This window comes from Hemitrygon akajei, chromosome 9 (assembly GCF_048418815.1).
Source record: "Hemitrygon akajei chromosome 9, sHemAka1.3, whole genome shotgun sequence".
NCBI classification, from domain to species: domain Eukaryota; kingdom Metazoa; phylum Chordata; class Chondrichthyes; order Myliobatiformes; family Dasyatidae; genus Hemitrygon; species Hemitrygon akajei.
In genome coordinates this window covers 25472975-25492605 of record NC_133132.1, presented here as the reverse complement: position 1 = coordinate 25492605, position 19631 = coordinate 25472975, and the positions used below count along the sequence as shown (strand labels likewise).

Here is a 19631-nt window from a genome sequence, read left to right as displayed (position 1 = left end):
TTTGGGACAACGTTTGATTGGGGTAGGGGGAAATATGATACTTTTAGGCAGGAACTTGGGAACATAAATTGGGAGCAGATGTTCTCAGGGAAATGCACATCAGAAATGTGGCAAATGTTCAGGGAACATTTGCATGGTGTTCTGCATAGGTATGTTCCATTGAGGCAGGGAAAGGATGGTAGGATAAAAGAACCATGGTCTACAAAGGATTTAGAAAATCTAGTTAAGAAGAAAACTTTACGAAAGGCTCAAGAAACTAGGTACTGTTGGAGCTCTAGAAAATTACAAGGGTGCCAGGAAACAGCTCAAGAATGAAATTAGGAGAGCTAGAAGGAGCCATAAAAAGGCCTTGGTGAGCAGGATTAAGGAAATCCCCAAGGCATTCTACAAGTATGTGAAGAGCATGAGGATGAGCCATGTGAGAATAGGACCAATCACAAGTAAGAGTGGAAATATGTGCGTGGAGTCAGAGGAGATAGCGGGGATACTTAATGAATGCTTTGCTTCAGTATTCACCAGTGAAAAGGACCTTGGCAATTGTGGGGATGACTTACAGTGGACTGAAATGCTTGAGTGTATAGACATTAAGAAAGGATGTGCTGGAGCTTTTGAAAGGTATCAAGTTAAACAAGTCACTGGGACCAGATGAGATATACCCCAGGCTACTGTGGGAAGTGAGGGAGGAGATTGCTGAGCCTCTGGTGATGACCTTTGCATCATCAATGGGGACAGGATAAGTACCAGAGGATTGGAAGGTTGTTCCTTCGTTCAAGAAAGGGAGAAGAGATAACCCAGGGTGGGCAAATTGTTGGAGAGGATCCTGAGAGGCAGAATTTATGAGCATTTGGAGGGACATAATCTGATTAGGGATAGTCAGCATGGCTTTATCAAGGATAAATCATGCCTTATGAACCTGACTGAATTCATTGAAAATGCAACAAAACACATTGATGAAGATAGAGCAGTGGATGTAGTGTATATGGATTTCAGTAAGGCATTTGATAAGGTTCCCCATGCAAAGTTCATCCAAAAAGTAATGAGGCATGGGATCTAGGAGACCTTGCTTTGTGGATCCAGAAATGGCTTGACCATATAAGGTTTGTGGATGGTTCTTATTCTGTATGAAGGTCCGCAGGGATCTGTTCTGGGACTCTCTTCTTTGTGATTTTTATAAGTGACCTGGATGAGGAAGTAGAAGGGTTGGTTAGAAAGTCTCTGATGATACAAAAGTTAGGGGTGTTGTGGATAGTCTGGAGGGTTGTCGGAGGTTACAGCAGGACATCAATCGGATGTAGAACTGGGCTGAGAAGTGGCAGATGGAGTTGAACCCAGATTGTGTGAAGTGGTCCAGTTCTGGTCACCTCATTACAGGAAGGATGTGGATGGTACAGAGAGAATGCAGAGGAGGTCTCAAGATGGCGCTTATGGAGTGAAGCGGATTTAGGCTTTGCTCCAAACCTTTTACTTTTTTTTAACCTACAAACACCCCCTAATTGATCTTTTTATACCTATTCTAAAGGGGTTTAAACATATGAAATTTTTTTCAACTGTTTGAAACATCTTCAACTCGCTGAAATGTCTAAAGCAAAGGAATCGAAACAGACGAAAGAACCGTTAACTTTAGAAGCAATTGCGAATCTTATGGACGACAGACTTGGAAAACTGGAGAGTAAATTAACCGCAAAGCTTTCTACGTTCGATGAAACTTTAAAGTCATTTGATGCAAAACTTCAAGCACTTACACTGGAGTCACAAAAACAAGCAAGTACTTTAGTTCTTGAAGAAGCCGCTCGCCAGAGAGATCATATAATTGAAATTTTGTAACAACAGCAAACTTCTCAACAGATGGATCGTTATAAATTTAAAATTACTGATCTTGAAAACCGCTCTCGAAGACAAAATCTTCGGTTAATCGGGATTCTGGAAAAATTTGAGAATGGCGATCTCACTGTTTTTTTCTCCAAATTTTTAATGGATGTCTTTGGCTCAGAAGTACTGGATTCTCCTCCAACAATCGACCGTGCACATCGCATCTCTCGTTTTCATTCAGATTCAAGTTTGAAACCACGACAAGTAATTCTCCGGATCCATTACCCTCATACCAAAGAGTGTTTGATCCGGGCTGCACGGAAAAAGGGTATGATCAGCTTTCAAGATTTTAAATTCCGTATTCTGGAAGATTACAGTCCCAAAGTTCTAAGGGCAAGAATGGCTTTTAAATCGGTTATGTCGGAAATTCCTCAGAAAGGCTACAAGCAAGCGCTGTTATTTCCAGCACATTTGAGAGTTTCTCTCGAAGACGGAACTTATCGATTGTTCAAATCTCCAGCGGATGCTCAAAAATTTCTGGAAGAATAACATTTTATCGGGTTGACTAATGTAATAATTAGTCTATAGATTTGGATCTTCTATAAAATGATGTTTTTTTTAATGTATGGCTTACATGTATTTTTATACATGGTAAAAGTTCGTTCTTGGTTTATTTTGAATTTGTTATTTTTTCATATTATTAATCTGTTAGTTTTGAAAGTAATTTATTAGGGTTTTCTTTTAAGTTCGTATACACTTTTTCATATTTTTTAACGTTTAAATATTTAAAAATTTTTAAAAATAAAATGTCGTTTCTTCTTCCTGAAAGGCTTTAGTGCTTGGAACGTCATATCCGTTTTGATGTGTTTGAATAAGTTTTAAACTTTCTTTTAAAACACTAATTCAGTATTATTCATTTATGGATTTTATCATTTTAATTCTTTTTTTTAAATCCTTTTGTTTTATATATATATAATACTAACTTTATATTTTAATTTTTGTTATACCCACCCTTTCTTATAATATGGGTGGTTTGTATCTTTTATTCAACTTTTTTTTGTTTGAGTTGCCGTCTTGAGACATGGGGGTAATTTTAGTGTTAGATTGCTTGCTTGCCTCTTTTTGGCTTTTTTTCCTGGGGTTTTGAGGGTGGAGGGAGGGGGATTTTTCTTTTTTCTTTTCTTTTTGCTTGCTTTGTGCTTAGTTTTACTTCATGGGCTTATATGAAACTACAAAAATGGTTGCAGTGTCGTGACTTCCGGTTCCTCCTTGAACTTACTTTCCTCTTCCGGATTCATGAGTTCATCTTTTTTTCAACCTTATGTGTTAATTGTAATAAATATTGTCAATATGGATAGGGTTATTAATTTTGTTTCTTGGAATACTAACGGTTTAAATCATCCGATCAAACGGGAAAAAATATTCAAAGTATTCCATTGAATGAATGCTAATGTTATCTTTGTACAAGAGACTCATGTAAGGAAGGTGGATAGTCAACACTTTTTTAGGTTTTGGAAAGGCCAACAATATCACTCGAATTCTCAAGCCAAAGTAAGAGGCGTTTCTATTTTTATAGATTCTTCAACCTCCTTTATACATCATGAAACAATTAAAACCCACAAAGTAGATTTTTGCTTATTACTGGTCTACTTTTTAATCAAAAAGTAGTTTTAGTTCATGTTTATGCTCCAAATACTGATTGTCCTGAATTTTTTAATTGTCTATTTACATCCTTTCCCAATTTGAATCAATATAGACTGATAATGGGTGGGGATTTTAACTGTTGTTTAAACCCTTCGATGGATAGATCCAAGTCCACACAAGTTCTTCCGAATAAATCGGCCTCTCTTATCAACTCCTTTATGACTGATTCAGCAATTTGCGAAATTTGGCGTTTTTTTTACACCCCAATGACAAAGAGTTTTCTTACTTTTCTCATGTTTATCATAATTATTCAAGAATTGATTACTTTTTCATTGATCACCGTTTACTTACAGATGTTATAGATTGTAAATATGACTCTATTACCATTTCTGATCATGCACCTTTGAAGTTATCTATTAAGATAATGGATTCATCTATTAATACTAAATCTTGGAAGTTCAACTCTATTTTATTGCAGGACTTAGACTTTGTTAATTTTATTAAACAACAAATTGATTTGTTTTTCTCAACAAATTCTACAGCAGAGATCTCTAGTGGAATTTTATGGGACACTTTTAAAGCATTTATTCGTGGACAGATTATTTCATATTCCGCTGGAGTTAGGAAACGAACTAATTCTAAAATATCAACATTGGTTGACAAAATCAAAGCAATTGATAAGATTTATTCAGTGACTCCCAGAAAAAAACTTTATAAAGAAAGAGTGGAACTTCAAATGGAGCATAGCTTGTTATTATCCCCTTCGATTGAAAATCAGTTAATTAAATCTAGAACCCAGTTTTATGTATATGGAGATAAGTCTGGTAAATTATTGGCTAATCAACTGAAAACTGCTTCCATTAAATGACAGATTACTAGGATTCATAAACAAGATGGCACCATAAAGACCATAAAGAGATAAATAAAGCCTTTCAAGATTTTTATAATTCCTTATATCAGTCAGAATTTGCTGAGGATTCTTCTATAATAGATGAATTTTTAAGGAAATTGAATATTCCAAAATTAACAGTAGAGGACAGTGTATTCTTGGATACACCTATCACGGAAACTGAAATAAAAAAGGCTATTTTTTCAATGAATTCCGGTAAAGCTTCTGGTCCAGATGGTTATTCTGCAGAATTTTTTAAATCTTTTTCCTCTATACTTTCTCCTTGGCTTTGTAAAATTTTTAAAGATGCGTTAATTATAGGTAAATTGCCACAATCTTTTTATGAAGCTTCTATTTCTTTAATCCTTAAAAAAGATAAAGACCCTATTGAATGTGCATCCTATCAGCCTATATCCTTGCTGAATTCGGATTTTAAGATTTTTAGTAAAATTTTGGCTACTAGATTAGAAAATATACTACCTCGAATCATTTCTGAAGATCAGACTGGATTTATTAAAAATCGTTATTCATCTTTTAACATTAGAAAATTAATTAACATTATTTATACTCCTTCATCCAAAATACCAGAATGTGTCATTTCTTTAGATGCTGAAAATGCATTTGATAGAGTTGAATGGCCATATTTATTTAATACAATGCAGCATTTTAATTTTAGTTCAAAATTTATATCATGGATTAAGGTAATATACTATAAACCCTTGGCTTCGGTTTTTACCAATAATCAAAGATCTCCTTTTTTTCAGTTATTTCTTGGTACAAGGCAAGGCTGTCCTTTAAGTCCTTTACTATTTGACATCGCTTTGGAACCTTTGGCTATAGCCATTCGTGAATCACCTAATATTTTGGGTATTACTCGTGGGGAGGGGACGTACAAGTTATCATTATATGCTGATGATTTGTTACTGTACATATCCGACCCTGAAAGATCTATTCCTGCTATTTCGTCTTTGCTTGCTCAGTTTAGTAACTTGTCTGGTTATAAATTGAATTTTAATAAGAGTGAATTATTTCCATTAAATATGCAAGTTCCAATTTATAAACATTTACCATTTAAAGTGGTTACAGATTATTTTACTTATTTAGGCATTAAAATTACTAAAAAACATAAAGATTTATTTAAAGTTAACTTTTTACCCTTAATTGACCAAGTTAAGCAACTTGCTATCAGGTGGTCTCCGTTATCTTTGTCATTGGTTGGTAGAATTAATGCTATTAAGATGATGGTATTACCCAAATTCTTATATCTATTTCAAGCATTACCAATTTTTATTCCTAAATGGTTTTTTGATATTATTGACTCTAAAATATCTTATCTACGGCAGAATAAAAATCCTAGACTAGGTAAAAAATATTTACAGAAGCCTAAGAAGGAGGGTGGTTTGGCCTTGCCAAACTTGAGATTTTACTATTGGACAGTTAATATACGATATTTAATATTTTGGACACAAGAATTGACTGCAGCTGCCTGCCCACAATGGGTAAATTTGGAATGTAAATCTGTACAAGACTTTTCATTGTTTTCAATCTTAGGAGCTTCACTTCCTTTTTATTTATCTAAATTGAATAAACAAATAACAAATCCTATAGTCAAATATACATTGCGAATTTGGTTTCAATTTCGCAAATTTTTTGGTTTGAATAAGTTTATTTTATCATGCCCTATAATATCTAACTATTCTTTTCGGCCCTCTTTTATGGATCAAGCTTTTCTCTTATGGAAAACAAAAGGTATAACATGTTTTCGTGATTTGTTTTTAGATGATAGTGTTATGTCCTTTGAACAGCTATCTAATAAATATAATTTACCTAAAACCCATTTTTTTTAGATATTTGCAAGTTAGAAATTTTTTGTATAATGAATTACAGTCTTTTCCGAAATTATGTCCATTGGACATTACCGAAAGAATTTTAGCTCTGAACCCTTGTCAAAAGGGTTTAGTAGCTATTATTTATAATATGATCATGAAAATACAGCCAGAAGTATCAGAAAAAATTAAGAAGGAATGGGAAGAACTTCATTGTCTTATATCCGCTGAACAGTGGGAGAAAATTTTACTATTAGTCAATTCGTCCTCTATTTGTGCTAAACATGCCCTAATACAATTTAAGGTTGTACATAGAGCTCATATGTCTAAGGATAAACTTGCTAGATTTTACTCTTATGTTAATCCAACCTGTGACAGATGTCATTCTGATGTTGCTTCATTGACCCATATGTTTTGGTCTTGCCCTTGTTTACAAAATTACTGGAAAGATATTTTCAGTATTATCTCAAGAGTTCTGAATATCAATTTCCAACCGCATCCTTTTACTGCAATTTTTGATTTACCAATGGCAGATAATAGTCATTTATCCTCTTCATCTCGACGAATGATTGCTTTTGTTAATGGCTAGAAGATCTATTTTATTGAACTGGAAAGAAATTAATCCTCCAACTATATTTCAGTGGTTCTCTCAAACTATCTCTTGTTTGAGTTTAGAAAAAATTAGAAGTGTTGTTTTTGATCCTTCAGTTAAATTTGAAGAAACTTGGAGACCATTTATTCAACATTTTCATATGAGTTAAATTGTCTTTTCCTAAACCTCACTTTGATTATCCTTAATTATTTGGATGGAGGTTCGGAGTTATTGGCACTACCGTATGTACTTAACATTATGCAATGGCCCATGTTGGTTAGTTTTTTTTTTCTTTCTCTTTTTTTTGGGGTTGTTTTTTTTTTCTTTTTGTCTCTTTTGTTCATAAATACTTTGAGTTTGGGAGGCTATATATACTGATTATTATATATTTGAATGTCTACTTAAACTATTAATTATGTACTCTCAAACACTTTGTATTCATGTTTCATTTATGTTTGTTTAAAAAATTAATAAAAAGATTTAAAAAGAAAGGAGAATGCAGAGGAGATTTACAAGGATGTTGCCTGGATTGGGGAGCATGCCTTATCAGGATAGGTTGAGTGAACTTGGCCTTTTCTCCTTGGAGTGACAGATAATGAGAGGTGACCTGAGAGAGGCGTATAAGATTATGAGAGGAAATGATTGTGTGAATAGCCAGAAGCTTTTTCCCCCAGGGCTGAAATGGCTAAGACTAGGGGCATAGTTTTAAGATACTTGGAAGTAGGTACAAGAGGGATGTCAGAGGTAAGTTTTTCCACACAGAGTGGTGGGTGCGTGGAATGCACTGCCAGCGAAGGTGGTAGAGGTGGATACAATAGGGTCTTTTAAGAGACTCTCAGATAGGCACATGGAGCTTAGAAAAATAGAGGGCTTATGCGGTAGAGAAATTCTAGGCAGCTTCTAGATGGTCAGCACAGCACAACATTGTGGGCTGAAGGCCCTGTAATGAGCTGTAGATTTTCTATGTTCTTTGAACCATTCTTGTTCAGTATTTTTCTTATAGTGGACACATGAACAGAGACTTTAGCAAGTTCTAGAGATTTCTGCAAGTCTTTTGCTGTTACCCTTGGGTTCTTTTTCACCTCCTTCAGCATTGCACATTGTGCTCTTGGTGTGATCTTTGCAGGATGCTCACTCCTAGGGAAAGTAGCACCAGTACTGAATTTCCTCCATTTGTAGACAATTTCTTTTACTGTGGACTGATGAACACTTGGATCTTTAAAAATGTTTTTGTAGCCTTTTCCAGCTTCGTTCATCTCTATAATTCTTCTAAGATCCTCTGAAAGTTGTTTTGATTGAGACACAGTGCACATAAACAGATCTTTCTTGGAAGAGCAGGCTCTGCCAGTAACCTGACTTTGTGGGTATTTTTTTATATATAGGGCAGGGCACCTCTACAACCCACACCTCCAATCTCATCTCATTGATTAGAATATGTGACTCCAAATAGCTCTGTAGAAGGCATTACTTCAGAGGTTCACATACTTATTTGAACAGACTGTGATTGTTTAAATGGTGTGCTCAGTATTGAAGAGAAGTACAATTGTTTGTGCGTTATTAGTTTAGGCAGATTGTGCTTGTCTATTATCGTGTCTTAGATGAAGATCAGACCATGATTTGAGTAATTAATGCAGAAAACCAGGTAACTGCAAAGAGTTCACAAACCTTTTCTTGCAACTGTAGGTGCAAGTATTAATGGCAGGAAGTAAGAGATGTTGCCTTTAGAAATCTGTACTGAAGCCACAATATTCAGCTTATTTAAAGATATCCTACATAACAGAATAGAATACTGGTTTTTCTGGTCACGTTTGACCTCATGGTAAAAAAACTTCACATTGGAGGTTAATACTACTTCCTCCTGCTTATGCAGCAATGTTCCTCTGGTGGTCTGACCTGCTGGAGACATGGAGCATTGCAAGGATTGCGATGGATGAAACTTACACATTGTCCGCTGGTATGACTGTGTCAGGCTGTTGTCTGACTTCATTGTCTGACTGGCAGCATGACCAATTTAGTCTTTGGGTGCTTGAGAATGAATATGCATGGTCAATTGGGCTGGGATGAACTCTGCCATGGTTGATACAAAGTACTCCATCCATTTTTTCTTCTTAAACACAGCATTTCCATTTGCTAGCTCTAATTTTCAAAATTCGAAAGTTCAATGTAAATTTTATTATCAGAGTACATACATGCACCATATACATTTTCTTGTGGGCATACTCAACAAATCTATAGAATAGTAACTATAACTGAATCAATGAAAAACCAACCAACTATGGTGTTCAACCAAAGTATAGAAGACAACAAACTATGCAAAAGTAAATAAATAACAGTAAAAGAGAACATGAGATGAAGAGTACTTGAAAATGAGTCCATTGGTTGTGGGAATATTTCAGTGATGGGGCAAGTGAAGTTGAGTGAAGTTAGATAGATAGATAGATAGATAGATAGATACTTTATTCATCCCCATGGGGAAATTCAACATTTTTTCCAATGTCCCATACACTTATTGTAGCAAAACTAATTACATACATTACTTAACTCAGAAAAAATATGATATGCATCTAAAATCACCCTCTCAAAAAGCATTAATAATAGCTTTTAAAAAGTTCTTAAGTAGTTTACTTAAATACATTGAGTCCTAACCCCGGCACTTTAACATATCTTACTCCTGGCGGTTGAATTGTAAAGCCGAATGGCATTGGGGAGTATTGATCTCTTCATCCTGTCTGAGGAGCATAGCATCGATAGCAACCTGTCGCTGAGTTATCTCCCTTTGTTCAAGAGCCTGATGATGAAGGGGTTGTAACTATTCCTGAGACTGGTGATGACTCTTGTACAGGCAAAATGGTGCATGTGATCATCAGTGATGCTCAGAGGGCTGCAGAAATTTGCTCCAAAAATTCTTTTAGATTTTCCTTTTTATTTAAATTGATGTTCTACTTTCACTGCCTACAATGTCATCCATTATCAGCAAACTAGGACACTACTCGCTTCCATTATGTAGGAAATTTATAAATAGGTCAAATATTTGTGGCTTCACTGCAGAATCCTGAAGGCAATGCCACTCACACTTCCTGCCATTAACCCTCACACCTATCTCCTTCTTAATTTCTGCTAATTCTCTACCAAATCAATAATTTTCTTTCAATTACACAAGCTTCAACAGTATATTAGCAAGTGTTTTCCAAAAGCTATATAAATAGCAGGGCCAGTTGTCAAACCGGTTAAAAATAGAACAAGGAATTCTGAGCTTTATAAATAGAGGCACAGAGTATATCATCAACAAAAATCACTAAGAACCTTAACAAAACACTGGTTTTGTTCAGAGCAACATGCTGTGCCTTGTTCTGCTGATTAAGCAACAATGCAAAGGCTTGAAAGGATTTGAGAAAGATCGGGCTAGAAAATTTGGGGCCGTCCTCCTTGGAGGTGGTTGCATGGGAACTGGATAGTTGTTTATAAGCATGAAACGGCAAAAAATTTATAAACAGAATAGATTGAGGGAAATTGTTTTCAATGGCAGAGGGGGTCACAGAACAAAGATGATCACAAGATAAAGGTCAAAGAATAAACAATAAAGAAAAGGAACAAGAGACATTTTTAAAATCTCCACAACCAGAACATTATGTTTCCTTTCCGTCTACTGAGCAGCCTCGAGCTCCAAAGTGGCATAGCAACCTTTCTCCAAAACTTTTATCAAAGGGCACGTGCACTAGATGTCAGGAGCAATTCTTCTGCATCAGAGTCTACTAATCAGTCACACCAACTCTGATTTGATGTTGCTCCACTCCGAGGAGTGGCCTCGTCTGGAGGAAACAATCATGAGACCCCTCCCATTCTCCTTATCAGGAGAGGCTGCAGTTCAGATTCCAGTTCAATGACTTACAGATGAAGAGACTAAAGACACAGATGTTAACTGCTGACAGGATCACCCAGGACAGATTAGCTTTCACATTCCAGAGTGCAAATACAGAAATCTGCTCTATGATTTCATTTATTTATAGCTTTCTAGTCTGTTAAATTCAAAACACACCAATGTGCATGAACTAAATCATTGTACAAAATTCAAAAACAGCTTTTAGTTTACAGGAACTTCATCAAGGACTCAAGACAAAAGGCAGCCCTTCTCTCCACTCTCTATCAAACCTACTCAATTCAAGAAGCACCTCATTTAAGTTCTTTGATCTTAGCCACCAAAGTAGAATCAAAATCAGGCTTATTAACACTGACGTGTTGTGAAATTTGTTGTGTGAAACTGGTTTTCAGTGCAAGATGTGAACATTGAGCTAAGTTACAAATAAACAGTGCAAATGAGGAATAATGAGGTATATTCATGGACCATTCAGAAATCTGATGGTGAAGTTGTCCTTAAAATGCTGAATGTGGGCCTTCAGGCTCCCGTACCCCATCGTCAATGGTGGTAATGAAAAGAGGCTATGTCTCTGGATGGATGAGACACCACCACTTGAAATTGCCCTCAGTGGAGGGAGAATTGTCCATGTGATGGAACAGTCCGAGTCTACAACACTCTGCAGCTTCCTTTGATCTTGTGCATTGGAGCCTTCAAACCAGACAGTGATGCAAACAGTCAGATTGCTCTCCACAGTACGTTGTAGAAGTTTAAGAATCTTTGGTGAGATACTAAATTTCCTTAAATGCCTAATGGAGTATAGCCTCTTCCAGTGATGCCTACACTGAAGAAATTTAAATCTTCTCTTCGATGGGAGTTTAGTGAAACCCTCTCTCACTGCTCCGCATCTATAATTTCTTCGGCCCTTCAACTTTTTGACCACACTTTGACCCAGACCCATTACTACAGCCATATATCCTTCCTTGGAATGTGTCTCTGCTGCCAACTTACTCCGGTTGGCTTCAGGATTCGTTTTCGAGCCTCTCAATTTGGATCTTCTGAGGATCCCAGGTACTCACATTTAATTGGCTCTGCCTCCCGTTGTTTCTCCCGTCGAGCTCCAAGGGCGACACTCTCCACCATGAGGAGGTACCTGGCGTCCTTATCCCAGTCCCTTCCACATCTCTGGGACACTTTCTTTGCCGTTTGTAATGGACCTGCCTGTTATTTCATCCTTCCTTCAGATCCATGCGTGCAATCGCCGTTTCTTTGACTTTGTTAAGCTAGGCAAGGATCGCAAGATCTTCCATCTGCAGACTCTAGAGCCTGCCGGCTCAGACGCTAGCAGGGATGAACTTTGGATCGTGTCCTCCGCAGTCGATCTTGGCGGCCCTACCAACCCAGGGCATATACAAAACCCGGACTCCAGCACCATCAATGCAGATTCCAATGACCATGGACACCTTCAAAGTGATTGCACAGCCTCCAACTGTGACTCCAGCCTTAAACTCCAGGCCAGGTCTTCACGTGCTGCTATTGTGACTACTGTCTCCCCTTCCCTCACCACCACTGCAACCCCATCTCCCTGAGATCCCATTGTCGGCTCCTGGGCATTGTCGGCATCAGAGGCTCCATCTTGCTCCCACCCCGACCCTCCTCTCTCCACTGACACAACCAGCCTCCCTATCCCCTCTGATCCCAAATCTCATCTGTGCCAGGTCTTTACTATCCCCTCTGACTTTCAACTTTCTGAGGCTTAGCGCTCTGTCCTCAGTAAGGGCCTTACCTTTGCCCCCCTGCGCCCACACCTCAGCGAGTTCCGTGTCTGCCATGATGCTGAACTCTTCTTCCGCCGGCTCCATCTTTGAGCCTACTTCTTCGGCAAGAGCTCTTCCACCCCAACTGATCACCCCTTCTCCCATCTTCAACCCTCCTCTTCATGGACACCACTCTGGTCTTCTGCCTGGTCTGGATCTCTTTATTGCTAACTGCCGATGGGACATCAACCATCTCGACTTCACCACACCTTGTTCCAATTCCAACCTCACTCCTTCTGAACGCTCTGCTCTCCACTCCCTCCACACCAATCCCAACCTTACAATAAAACCTGCTGATAAGGGGGGAGCTGTTGTAGCCAGGCATACTGGCTTCTACCTTGCCGGGGCACAGCGACAACTCGCTGATACCTCCTCTTATTTACCCCTTGATCATGACCCCCCCTAAGGAGCACCAGGCCATTGTCTCCCACACCATCACCAACCTTATCAGCTCTGGGGATCTCCCATCCACTGCCACCGATCTCACAGTTCCCACACCCCGCACTTCCTGTTTCTACTTCCTACCCAAGATCCACAAACCTGCCTGTCCAGGTAGACCCATTGTCTCAGCTTACTGCTGTCCCACCAAACTCATTTCTGCATATCTCGACACTGTTTTATCCCATGTTCGATCCCTTCCCACCTGTGTTCGTGACACTTCTCATGCTTTGAATTTTTTCAATGATTTTAAGTTTCCTGGCCCCCACCGCTTTATTTTCACCATTGATGTCCAGTCCCTATATACCTCTATCTTCCACCAGGAATGTCTTAAAGCTCTCTGCTTCTTTTTGAATTTCAGACCTAACCAGTTCCCCTCTACCACCACTCTCCTCTGCCTAGCAGAATTCCTCCCACTTCTTCCAAATTTAAGGTGTAGCCATGGGCATCCATATGGGTCGCAGCTATGCTTGCCTTTTTGTTGGCTTTGTAGAACACTTCACGTTCCAAGCCTATATAGAACATAGAACAGTACAGCACAGTACAGACCCTTTGGCCCACAATGTTGTGCCGACCCTCAAACCCTGCCTCCCATATAACCCCCCACCTTAAATTCCTCCATATATCTGTCTAGTAGTCTCTTAAACTTCACTAGTTTATCTGCCTCCACCACTGATTCAGGCAGTGCATTCCACGCACCAACCACTCTCTGAGTGAAAAACCTTCCTCTAACATCCCCCTTGAACTTCCCTCCCCTTACCTTAAAGCCATGTCCTCTTGTACTGAACAGTGGTGCCCTGGGGAAGAGGCGCAGGCTGTCCACTCTGTCTATTCCTCTTAATATCTTGTACACCTCTATCATGTCTCCTCTCATCCTCCTTCTCTCCAAAGAGTAAAGCCCTAACTCCCTTAATCTCTGATCATAATCCATACTCTCTAAACCAGGCAGCATCCTGGTAAATCTCCTCTGTACCCTTTCCAATGCTTCCACATCCTTCCTATACTGAGGCAACCAGAACTGGACACAGTACTCCAAGTGTGGCCTAACTAGAGTTTTATAGAGCTGCATGATTACACCGCGTCTCTTAAACTCTATCCCTTGACTTATGAAAGCTAACACCCCATAAGCTTTCTTAAGTACCCTATCTACCTGTGAGGCAACTTTCAGGGATCTGTGGACATGTAACCCCAGATCCCTCTGCTCCTCCACACTAACAAGTATCCTGCCATTTACTTTGTACTCTTCCTTGGAGTTTGTCCTTCCAAAGTGTGCCACTCACACTTCTCTGGGTTGAACTCCATCTGCCACTTCTCAGCCCACTTCTGTTTCCTATCAATGTCTCTCTGCAATCTTTGACAATCCTCTACACCATCTACACCACCACCAACCTTTGTGTCATCTGCAAACTTGACAACCCACCCTTCTAACTCCACATCCAGGTCATTAATAAAAATCACAAAAAGTAGAGGTCCCAGAACAGATCCTTGTGGGACACCACTAGTCACAACCCTCCAATCTGAATGTACTCCCTCCACCACGACCCTCTGCCTTCTGCAGGCAAGCCAATTCTGAATCCACCTGGCCAAACTTACTTAGATCCCATGCCTTCTGACTTTCTGAATAAGCCTACCGTGTGGAACCTTGTCAAATGCCTCACTAAAATCCATGTAGATCACATCCACTGCACTACCCTCATCTATATGCCTGGTCACCTCCTCAAAGAACTCTATCAGGCTTCTCAGGCACGATCTGCCCTTCACAAAACCATGCTGACTGTCCCTGATCAAAACCATGATTCTCTAAATGCCCATAGATCCTATCTCTAAGAATCTTTTCCAACAGCTTTCCCACCACAGACGTAAGGCTCACTGTCTATAATTACCTGGACTATCCCTACTACCTTTTTTGAACAAGGGGACAACATTCGCCTCCCTCCAATCCTCCGGTACCATTCCCGTGGACAACGAGGACACAAAGATCCTAGCCAGAGGTTCATCAATCTCTTCCCTTGCCTCGTGGAGCAGCCTGGGGAATATTCCATCAGGCCCTGGGGACTTAGCCGTCCTAATGTATTTTAACAACTCCAACATCTCCTCTCCCTTAATATCAACATGCTCCAGAACATCAACCTCACTCATATTGTCCTCACCGTCATCAAGTTCTCTCTCAGTGGTGAATACCGAAGAGAAGTATTCATTGAGGACCTCGCTCACTTCCACAGCCTCCAGGCACAACTTCCCACTTTTATCTCTAATTGGTCCTACCTTCACTCCTGTCATCCTTTTGTTCTTCACCTAATTGAAGAATGCCTTGGGGTTTTCCTTTACCCTACTCGCCAAGGCCTTCTCATGCCCTCTTCTTGGTCTCCTCAGCCCCTTCTTAAGCTCCTTCCTGCTACCCTATATTCCTCAATAGACCCATCTGATCCTTGCTTCCTAAACGTCATGTATGCTGTCTTCTTCCACCTGACTAGATTTTCCACTTCACTTGTCACCCATGGTTCCTTCACCCTACCATTCTTTATCTTCCTCACGGGGACAAATTTATCCCTAACAACCTGCAAGAGATCCTTAAACATCGACCACATGTCCATAGTACATTTCCCTGTAAAAACATCATCCCAATTCACACCCGCAAGTTCTAGCCTTATAGCCTCATAATTTGCCCTTCCCCAATTAAAAATGTTCCTGTCCTCTCTGATTCTATCCCTTTCCATGATAATGCTAAAGGTCAGGGAGCGGTGATCACTGTCCCCCAGATGCTCACCCACTGACAGATCTGTGACCTGACCCAGTTCGTGACCTAATACTAGATCTAGTATGGCATTCCCCCTAATCGGTCTGTCAACATACTGTGACAGGAATCCATCCTGGACACACTTAACAAACTCTGCCCCATCTAAACACTTGGAACTAATCAAGTGCTAATCAATATTAGGGAAGTTAAAGTCAGCCATGATAACAACCCTGTTATTTTTGCACCTATATGGGTATATGCACCTATATTGGTATCCGTCCCCCACTTTTCCTTCGCTACATCGACAACTGCATTGGCGCTGCTTCCTGTATGCATGCTGAGCTTGTTGTCTTCATTAACTTTGCCTCCAACTTTCACCCTGCCCTCAAATTTACCTGGTTTATTTCCAACACCTCCCTCCCCTTTCTTGATCTTTCTGTCTCTATCTCTGGAAACAGCTTATCCAAGCCTATGGACTCTCACAGCTACCTGGACTATTCTTCCCACCCTGTCTCTTGCAAAAATGCCATCACCTTCTCGCAATTCCTCTGCCTGCACCACATCTGCTCTCAGGATGAGGCTTTTCATTCCAGTATGAAGGAGATGTTTTCCTTTTTTAAAGAGAGGGGCTTCCCTTCCTCTACCATCAATTCTGCTCTCAAACGCATCTCTCCCACTTCACACACATCTGCTCTCACCCCATCCTCCCGCCACCCCACTAGGGATAGGGTTCCCTTTGTCCTCACCTACCAGCCAATCAGCCTCCGTGTCTAACATATAATTCTCCGTAACTTCCACTACCTCCAACGGGATCCCACCACCAAGCACATCTTTCTCTCCCCCCCCCCTTCTGCTTTCCACAGGGACTCCCTTGTCCATTTCCTTATTTATTTATTATTTTTTTCACCCCCTTTTTTCCTCTCTCTGTCCCTCTCACAATCGCTCCTTGTCTGCTCCCCCCCCCCCTTTCTTTCTCCCTAGGCCTCCTGTCCCATGATCCTCCCCTTCTCCAGCTGTGTATCCCTTTTGCCAATCAACTTTCCAGCTCTTAGCTTCATCCCTCCCCCTCCTGTCTTCTCCTATCATTTTGGATTTTCCCTCCCCCTTTCAAATCTCTTACTATCTCTTCATGTATTCATGTGCCAGGACCAGGATAAATCCTCTGAGATATCTATGCTCAAAAAATTGAATCTGCTCACCCTTTCTTCCATTAACCCTTTTATGAGGACTGGTGCGTGTTCTCTCACTTCCCCTTCCTGAAGTCCACAATCTTTTTTTTTGGGTTTGCTGACGTTGAGTAAGGTGGTGGTTGTGACACCAGCTGTTCTATCTCACTCCTGTACACCATCTTGTTGCCGCCTGAGAATCCGCAAAGATACTGGTGTCATCGACAAATGTACAGATGGCATTTCAGCTGCGCCTAGCCACACAGCATTAGTATAGAAAGAGTAGAGCAGTGGGCTAAGCACACATCCTTGAGGTACGGCTGTGTTGACTGTCAGATGAGATGTTGTTACTGAACTGCATTAACTGCAATTTCCCCATAACCAAGTTGAGGATCCAGTTCCAGAGGGAGGTACAGAGGCTCAATTTGAGAAACTTGCTTAGTACTGAGGGAACAGCTGAGATGAGTGCCAAGCTGTAATAGATAACAGCATCCTGATCAACGCACTGCCGTTGTCCACGTGCCCCTGACCAATCAAAGCCAAGTGAAGACCCAGTAAGTTTGCACCCACTGTAGACCTGTTGCATTCAGGCAGTAATTAATTTTAACCATGACTAACCTTCGATAGCACTTCATCACATCACAGAACAATGCCTGTGCCACAATACTCACCATTTTATAGACACTAATCTGTGTGTTTCTATATACACCGACACAAAATCTTTATTTTAGGTTATACCGGAGAAGGAAATGAAGTGAGATACCTTGCTTAAGAGTCTTGGGTTTTATATTTACTTCCATGTGCATTGATGTCACAAATATAACTGAACCAAAAATAACATATTTGAGATCACACCACAGACCGAATCCTAGTTTAATCCTTTACCTGGACAGTCAAGTTCATCACTGCCATCTTCACAGGTCTGCCAGCCATCGCAGTACCAGCTCTGAGGAATACACTGAATAGTTCCAGTCTTACAAGCAAATTCTCCAGTGGTACAGCGCAGCTCTGCGAAAAGGAACAAACAATGTTACCACATCAGCAGCTCGTCCAAATGCTGTTTCTACAATACTTCCTATTTTAAACCAGCATGCTGACAGAGCTTTCCCTCCTCAACTGGTGTTGAAATAGGAAGAACTACAGGGAGAATCCCAACATCTCTCTGTAGACCAGTCAGAAACAGAACTGAAATGTAACTGTGACGATGAAACAGTGGATCTGCCAATAGTTGAGGGAAAAGACTCATTCGTGCATTCAAATCCCTAATAAGTGTATTCTTAGGACATTCCAGTTCACCATTTTCCACTTAACTTCATCAAAGCCCAACCCCTTCACAGAAGTCAGCATGGTCCACCGGCAGCAAATCTGCATCACTGGTAATCAAGGCCACGGATATACCATAGGTGTATGGAGAACTTACAAAGAACATAAAACCTTTCCAAATACAAACCCATCAATTGCCATCAGACACAGAAAGTTAACTACAATCTGACAACTTGAGTCATAAAAGTGTTGCTGGTGCTGAAGGAATTACATCTTTAAAGACTTTTATCCTGACTCCTGACACATGCTGATAGGTCCATTTGTTTTATTTTGTATTCAATGATAAATACAGTCATTACATAATGTCACACATTAACAAATGTGCTATACAATTGGCCCTCCTTATCCACGAGGGATTGGTTCCGGGACCCCCCGTGGATACCAAAAAACGTGGATGCTCAAGTCCCTTATTTAACCTGTCTCTGTGTGGGTGGACTTTAGGACCTAGGGGAGCTTGTGTTTCTGTTCCGTTGACAGAAAACAAACACGACTGAAATTAAAGTGGAAATAATAATCCGATCCGAAAGAGGTGAAACACCATCGGTCATTGGAAAAGCGTTAGGCTACAGTTGGTTTACAATCTGAACAATTTTAAAGGATAAACTGAGAATAATGGAGCATGTGAAAGGCCCTGTCCTGATGAAAGCTACAATTATTACTAAGCAACGCAGTGCTTTAATTATTGAAATACATACGTTTCTTAAGTGTTTTATATGCATAGAAAGGTAAAATATATACTATATTCTAATGCTGCGATTGTGACTCCCGTCTCCCCCTCCCCCACTCTGCAATCCCCTCTCCCTCAGATCCCATCGTCAGCTCCTGGGCCCTCCGAGGCTCCATTTTCCTCTCACCCCAACCCTCCCCTCTCCACCGACACCACCAGCCTCCCCCCCCCCCCCCCCAGATCCCATCTCTCATCCGTGCCGGGTCTTTACCATTCCCTCCGACCTTCAACTCTCTGAGGCAGAGCGCTCTGTCCTCAGTGAGGGCCTCACCTTTGTCCCCCTTCACCCACACATCAGCGAGTTCCGCGTACACCATGATGTCGAAATCATCTTCCACCAGCTCCGTCTCCGAGCTTACTTCTTTGGCAAGGACTCTCCTACCCCCACCGATGACCCCTTCTCCCGTCTTCAACCCTCCTCCTCTTCATGGACACCCCGCTCTGGTCTTCTGCCTGCTCTGGATCTCTTTGTTGCTAATTGCCGATGGGACATCAACCGTCTCGACTTCACCACACCGTGTTCCAATTCCAACCTCACTCCTCCCAAATGCTCTGCTCTCTGCTCCCTCCGCACCAATCCCAACCTTACTATAAAACCCGCTGATAAGGGAGGAGCTGTTGTAGTCTGGTGTACTGACCTCTACCAGGCCGAGACACAGTGACAACTCTCTGATACCTCCTCTTATTTACCCCTTGATCATGACCCCACTAAGGAGCACCGGGCCACTATCTCCTATACCATCACCAACCTTATCAGCTCTGGGGATCTCCCATCCACTGCCACCAACCTCATAGTTCCCACACCCCGCA

The 19631-nt window shown here is 40.6% G+C and overlaps 1 protein-coding gene across 2 annotated transcripts in view; it reads right to left on the bottom strand.

Moving 5' to 3' along the window:
- Window positions 1–19631, bottom strand: part of dgcr2 (DiGeorge syndrome critical region gene 2) — a 112266-nt gene that overhangs the window by 83913 nt on the left and 8722 nt on the right. For both annotated transcript variants that reach the window (XM_073055670.1, XM_073055669.1), the window contains exon 3: window positions 17657–17779. In XM_073055670.1, coding sequence (XP_072911771.1) covers window positions 17657–17779 — 123 coding nt within the window. The remainder of the gene's footprint in view (window positions 1–17656; window positions 17780–19631) is intronic.